At 41.0% G+C, this 7,568-nt stretch overlaps 1 protein-coding gene across 1 annotated transcript; it reads left to right on the top strand.

Annotated features, from left to right (window-relative positions):
• The first annotated feature begins 3,894 nt into the window (after positions 1–3,894).
• Positions 3,895–7,128, top strand: PRSS23 (serine protease 23). The gene has a single exon (XM_085304372.1). It carries the CDS (start codon positions 3,932–3,934, stop codon positions 5,048–5,050), a length of 1,119 nt encoding a protein of 372 aa, XP_085160498.1. The 5' UTR covers positions 3,895–3,931; the 3' UTR covers positions 5,051–7,128.
• Positions 7,129–7,568: the final 440 nt, after the last annotated feature.

Here is a 7,568-nt window from a genome sequence, read left to right as displayed (position 1 = left end):
TTTTTTCCCTCCGTGTTAATCATTCTGGCTTCTAGCGCTGTGGAAAAACTTTCTCCATTTCTAACGCGACGGAGGCCGTTCCGCTCGCAGGTTTTCATACGGTGCGCTCCAAGATTTAGTGTCGTTTAACCATCTTATTACAAGAACCACCCTCGAAGTGGTGAACTCTTCCAGAAAAATTACTTGCTTATTAGAAAATGATCCATGTCTGCTCTGAACAAGGCAATTCTCTCGCGCCGGCATCTCTCCGGAGGCGTGAATGCCCGTAGCCGGCAGGGAAACGTGTCTGCAAAGTGTTTTAGTAGTGTGGTGAGCCCCAGGGTAGCTGTCACTGTTTCCATTCTCAAAACAATTTTAATTCCATTAGCAAGTGTGATTATGTACAAACCGCTTTCTAGGGGGTTCCTATGCTGGATATCAGAGCAGGGCTTTGTACTGAGTCAAAGGGTGGATTGAGTTTATGACACAGTTTAAATAGGAGCAGGAGAACCGTACTGCAGTGGAACAACGCGTCCTAATGCGTTCGCTCGCGTTTTGTGGCAGCCTGTCAGGAAGGCACTTCGCTTCTTAGCAGTTGCTTTTGCTGGAGGACAGCTTTCGTGGTCACCCACACGTAAGTGGTTGAACATAGTGAGTGTTTTAACATAGATTTTTCACCTTTTTTTTCTTTCTTTTAAAGAAAAGCGGAAAGGAGGGGTTAACTGGTAGGGCTCTTCAAATTTAGATRGAATTTTAATAATTCATTTTTCTGCATAGCCATGTTTTTTAAAGAGGAAAGAGATATCATGAAATAATTTGGTATACTGTTATAAATAGGATATCTTTATTCTGTTTATTGCAGCCCAGAGCTAATTTATTACAAATGAGATAATAATAATGTGTAATCTGGAGACATAATTATGATGACTTCAGTAAATGCTCTTATCTGTGAGCACTGTTTAGCATCTATGGTCAGATACAAACTCACAATTGTATTTTATGGTGATWAAGTTTTAATAACAATTGAGATAACAGAAAAGTTCTGCAGCTGATGAAAAGGCTTTTTTATCCCTTGTATCTGCAATGTGATGATAGCACAGAAGATGCAGGGGGTGTGGGTGCTTGGAGATATGAAGCAGAGTAAATATTACTTTAAAAGAGCACAGAACAGAGATGTGATCTGCTCCTCTGAAGCCCTTTTTKGGGACCAGCTTTAGTTTGCTCTTGTCTTGTTCTCCTCATTGGGCGGCTGCCCTCTGCTGACTAAAACTGCTTTTCCTGCACTGGTGCTGCTGTAGCAGTAATGGTAAGGAGAAAAGGGGAGGCAGGTTGCAGGGACAGGTAATCTCTCTGATGCTCTTGGAGGAAGCAGAGAAGCTGTTGGGCATGCAGTCCCTTCGTCAGGTTGTTGCGCTGACGGGCACAGGGCAATTTGGCTGTTCGTGCAAATAACAACTGACAAGATGCTCTCAGTTTTTCCCTGACAGCTGAGTTAACCAGCCAAAGGTCAGCAYTGACTCAGTTAACATGAATGATTTTTACATCCAAGTAGTGGCACAAGTGGTACGATTTCAGCTGAGATTCCRGCTATTGAAAAAGCTTCAGATGTCATTTTTGGAATAACTTTGGTGTGACCTGGAGGGGAGCAGATTGTGCATGTAAATGCATGCTCTTAATAATGGGATGTGTTATTTGACGCATGGCATAACTGTTTTGGTCTTTTCTCAGCTCCAAACCATGAGACCAGTAAACATTCCCATGAATGGTTCTTGCTGTCACAAATTAGGACAGTTATCAGTGGACTTACGCTAGTATTTTCTTTGTGGAGTTGGAACGGTAACATTTATCCCTGTTACCTTCTTTTTCTRTATTTTCCTAATCACTGTTTATACGGCAGATGTTTCTTGGACCATCCTTATACCAACTGATATCTAATTTGATTGCTTGCAAAACCTAGCCAGCATCCAGGATTAATCTGTGCCATAGTTCTCTGAGTATACCCTTATTTAGGAAGGAGCCAGAGAAGCTGATAGTTTTCCTTGAATGAATAAGCAACTATTTTCCAGTTTCGTGACATCCAAGATTATGCAGTTCTGATACRTGTTTAGAACGGCCTGTATTTTTCAGCATGGCTTGCCTGTTTAGGTATAAAATAACACATTCAGAGTCAAGCCCTTCTAGAAAAAAATGCAGCCCTTTAAAGGGTGATATCCTATTTGATAATGAAAAAAATATCAACTGATACGGTGACTTCTGGAAGAGTTAGTACCTGCCTCTGTGGRCATAAGTAGCATCAACTCTCATCTACATCTGTTTTTTTGGAATCAAAATGTTTTGATTTCCTGTGTGAGTCAGTTGATATCTTGAACGTTGAGCTGTGTGTGCTTTAGTTATAGCATCCATTCCCAAAGATGATGCTACCAACTATGAAAGAATCCAGGCCTAATATTTGCATTGGACATCTTCAGGCTTTAGCAGGCTGTGGCTTCTGAAGTCTTTTTCAGTGCATCTTAGGTATGAAGCATTCCTACAAAATGGATTTTTCTTTTTATTCTTAGAGAGCTGTGGTCATCTCCTGCATGATTTGCTTTGGTTTACTCTTTTGAGGTATTTCAGGAATGATCCTGCAGTTGGGATCAATGTAATCTCAGCAGGCTTTAAATATGTGTAAGCTCAACATAATTGTGAAGTTTTGTTTGAATAATCTTTGTATGAGGGAGATCCTGCCTGCCTTCTTGCCCACAGCACAATGCCTCCTGCAGCGATTCAGCTGTATGGCTAATTTTCAAGTAAACTAAAGTTACACATTTTCTTGGTACAGTACTAGTGCATGCTGTTCTTTGCAGACCGAAGTACCCTGCCTGCGGTTCATAAACACGTTTATAGTCCCGTTTGCCTCCTCACACTCAGAGGGGGTTGGTTTGCATTTCTAATTAATTGAGTTTATGAAGGAATAAATCAGTATGTTAACTGAAAATTCCCTCAAGATCTGTAGCTTACTTCATAGCTGCTATTGTGTAATCATATCACTCTTTCCGTTGTAAGCCTAGGGGAGAATGTTACATGGAACAGAAATTTTTATCTGGTATGAGTTGCAAGGAGAAGCAAATCTCCCATGCAGTAATGTTTTAGAAACTTGTTCATGTTTAAGTTACCTTCTTTTCCCACTTGCCTATGCTTATCATCAGCTTGATGTCTCTGGCTAAGACAGCAATTTAAGGACCTTTTTTGAAGATCTTACTCTCTGACTCCATTGAGTAAGTGGGAGCTTTCTGGGGAATGCTCTAACCTAGCTGAAATGAAAGGCACAAATTCTTTGAAGGAATTATGGCTTTTGAATGCAGGAATTTACACACAGAATAGATTTTCTTTACATTATATGAAGAAAATGCTGTAACCTTCCATTATGTTAATAGAGAGTTGGTGCTTCACACACTAAGGGTTAAAAGTCCCTGTGTTTCAAGTCTGCATCTGGGACACTTGTTTCAAAATACAGATTAAGGCAGTAGTGTAATATCGAGGAGCCTGAGGAACTTACAATATCTGGGTCCGTTTAAATTGCTTGACCCTTATTATGGGATTTGCAGAGCAGGACCGGTTTTGTAACGCAATGTGCCAAATAACATGGGAGCTCTTGAATATACAACTTAAGTTCATAGAGTAAAATCTTCTAAAAACAATAAACCAACCCTTTGATGTAATCTACTAACAGGCCTATAGYATAAGTATCTCCAAGGGCCAGCATATTTTTATATATTTATGATGCATTATACAGGTTTCCTCCTTCCATGGACACCAAACTTTGCGGTCTCTGATTYCAGTAAGAAACTTAGAAGCAGTAAGAAGAACTATGCTTGGTTTGCAAACTATTGCGTATATTTTAGAGTAATCTTGCAAAATATTTGGATGAGTAACTGGACTTTCTTTTGCTTTCTACAGACTGGCATTCAGAATGGCAGGCTTGTCTACTTTAATCCTCCTTCTGTGTGCTGCTAAAGATGTGATGCCCTCCAGTTCTCACTGGAAGCCAACTTGGCCATCTTACAGGGTTCCAGTTATCTTACCACAGTCTACCCTTAACTTGGACAAACCGCGATTTGATGCGGAGACCAAATTGGAAGTGGTATCTCCTTGTGGCCCAGCATGCCACAAAAGTTCCCCACTRCCAACTTATGAAGAAGTAAAGAACTACCTGTCCTATGAAACCTTGTATGCTAATGGTAGCCTCACTGAAACTGAAGTGGGCATATATATTCTGAGCAACAGTGGTGAGGGATCTCAAGGCAAATCTCGAACTAAGAGGCAGATCTATGGATATGACAGCAGGTTTAGCATCTTTGGGAAGGACTTCTTGTTGAATTACCCATTCTCCACGTCAGTGAAGCTATCTACTGGTTGCACAGGGACGCTAGTGGCTGAAAAGCATGTTCTTACTGCTGCTCATTGTATCCACGATGGCAAGAGTTATGTAAAAGGAGCTCAGAAACTGCGGGTGGGGTTCCTGAGGCCCAAACTGAAAGATGGCAGCAAAGGGGCCAATATTACCAGCTCAGCAATGCCTGAGAAAATGAAATTCCAGTGGATCAGAGTGAAAAGAACACATGTTCCCAAAGGATGGATCAAAGGAAATGCCAATGATATTGGCATGGATTATGACTATGCCCTGCTGGAGCTCAAGAAGCCTCATAAAAGAAAGTTTATGAAGATAGGTGTGAGCCCGCCAGCGAGGCACTTACCTGGAGGGAGGATTCACTTCTCTGGCTATGACAATGATCGACCAGGAAACCTGGTTTACCGTTTCTGTGACGTCAAAGACGAAACGTATGACCTGTTGTACCAGCAGTGTGATGCCCAGCCAGGTGCAAGTGGATCTGGGGTATATGTGAGGATGTGGAAGAGGCAGAATCACAAATGGGAGCGTAAAATTATTGGAATATTTTCAGGCCATCAGTGGGTGGACATGAATGGCACCCCACAGGACTTCAATGTAGCTGTTCGCATCACACCCCTCAAATATGCACAGATATGTTACTGGATCAAAGGCAACTACCTTGACTGTAGGGAAGGATAAAGACGATGAAACTCCTTGAAAGCACTTAATGACTGGTTTAATTACTCCTCTAAGGAAAGGCTAGACTTCTGCTGCAAATGTGTGTAATATGATTTTTGCAACACCAGGATGTGATCTGTAGCTTTGCAAGCAAGCCACCTTGTTCTCAGGACAGTGGTAGTGTAGTGCAGTCATTACAGCTAGAAACTGTCTGGGGAGAGAGGAACGTCTTCTGGGTGGGGAAGGAGCAGGTGGGCTTGCTGACTTTGCAGCTGAGCAACTGAAGATTAATTAGGGGCGGATCAGTAAACAGTACAAAATCAGAACCGTCTCCAAAGAATCTTATAAAAGGGACGCTGTTGATTATCTCATGCCTACAATGTTTGTTTTAATAAATCCTAGGATTAGTAGAAATGCTTTGATCTGAACTGTTAAAAGAAAATATTTCTGTGCTGTTGGGGGCTGCAGAGGGGCATTTAATGGTGTTTGCAACCCAAACATTACAGCTTTGTGTTCCTGCATGAGAAAGGGAGTGTGAAAAGGGCAAAGCATGCACCGTGGGAGATAAATGCCACACAAATAGCGTGAAGGGTAAATAACTACATAAGATTTATAAACTTCTTTCAACCTATGTGATTTGAGACTTTGTTAGTAACATAGTTAAGAGAAATGCTTTTTGAGCAAACAAACCTTGATCTTGCAAGAACTTAACTGTGAAGATGATGTTGGCCATAAACAAACAGTGCCATTGCATCCTGCTTTGCTAAAAACAAATCATACATTGACCTAAATCCTTTACAGCAGCTGAGGTATAGCCTTACACCTAGCAGAATCCCTACAAATATATTATAGAAAGCATGTGGGAACAGAGGCTTGTCTCCTCTAGTGACCTGTGATCTTTTAAGGAAAAATCTCGTCAGCAACTCGGACCCTTTGGAAGGGAGGCCTGTCTGGTCTTGCTGCCCATCTGAGTTGCTGCTTGTGAAGCAGGTAACGGGGAGGGGAGGACAAAGGTTTTATTGAATTGTTTCACTTTTTGTTGAAGATCTGTGCTGTTCAACCCATAGATACAGCAGAGTAACCCTGGATTTGTGAGTGTCTTTCCATCATATCCCTTTCAAAGGCAATTTTTACATAATCTTCACTTCTGTTTCTTGTGTTGTTTGGGGCAGGTTTACCCCCCCACCTCAGTCAGATTTTTGAGTGACCAGTAGTTCTTGTCATACACGCAGTTCAGTAATTCTGCAGCTGGAATAGAGCCAGATTATAGGATGCAATCCCAGTTAGCACTGAAGTGATGCCCTGCTGTCCCTTATCAACCTGAGTGACTTATTTTACTATAGCAGAAGTGTAGTTTAAAACAAGAGCCACAGTAAAAAATCAACCCATGCAAATACTTGTAGGTTAGCAAACAGCATTGGGAAGTTGGTGTGGTCTGTACAGTACTTCTCGGATAGGTTGTGCCACTGTATTGCAGTAACATGATTAAGGACATGCTGCTATGACAGCACTTTTTTAAATAGGATAGACACTGGCTCCAGTTCCAATTCTCTTCTCCACCCCATCTCTCACTGTCTCCTGAAGTTCACCAAGTTCCACCTGGCACTGGTGTTATACAGCAAACACAAGCCCCTCATGTGAAATAGCAGAGCTGGGAAGGAATGAGGCTAGGCAGAGTTGCCCTGTACTATATGAGGAAAATGTTAGTTCAGTTAAGCCTTTCTTTCACTCTACTAATTACTGTGGCATTTGTAAACATATGCCTCATGGTGCTTTATCTTTGTGATGGCTTTGGCTCTAGTTCTGAAGGCCATTTTTGCTAGAGCTGCCTATGATTATTATTTTTATAGGTGCAGCGTACAAAAACATGGACCCTGTGTGGGTCCATGTTTCCATATTCCATGTGGGTTTCCATGTGGATTTTTGGTGCACTCAGATACAAGCAGATACTAATGCTTTGAAATATGAATAATCACCATATGTATCTGATGGTTGTCTTCCGCCTTTTTATTTTAGATTTCCTTTACTCTTATGGCTGTTATCTGGAGCACTTTTGTTTGAATGTATCACAGTGAATAAAGAAACGTTATGGAATTCCAGTGCAGACATTCTTGTATTTTTACTATACTTGGGTTGTACTTTCAGTTGCATTTCACAATTTGTAAAGACATTCAAATACAGCACAGATGTATCAACATTCTCAATGCTATTTCTCTATTTTTCCCGTCTTTTCTTGTGTCCTCATCGGTTACATAGGTAGTCTTTTTTCTGTACTATGTATCTTTGGTCAGTAGGCATCACTCTTAGCTTTGGTATGGTTTTTACCATTCCAAAATAAGTCATGAGCTCAGATTAATTAAAGCTGAAAATACCCTGTTAGACTTCAGTAATCTTTCTTTTTTGTTAACTTTAAGATGACTAAACTATGGAGGAATTTGAATCAGTCAATATAAGGATATATGTCCAGTCCATCTTCCTTTTCTTTCAATTGATGCAGTTCCTCTGAAGCCAACATTGAGACCTACAGTTTTCAGAGGGA

Source organism: Rhea americana, unplaced genomic scaffold, assembly GCF_003343005.1.
Source record: "Rhea americana isolate MKP2758 unplaced genomic scaffold, rheAme1 scaffold_208, whole genome shotgun sequence".
Lineage (NCBI taxonomy): Eukaryota > Metazoa > Chordata > Aves > Rheiformes > Rheidae > Rhea > Rhea americana.
The sequence above is the reverse complement of the archived record's forward strand: the minus strand, read 5'-3'. Positions and strand labels throughout refer to the sequence as shown.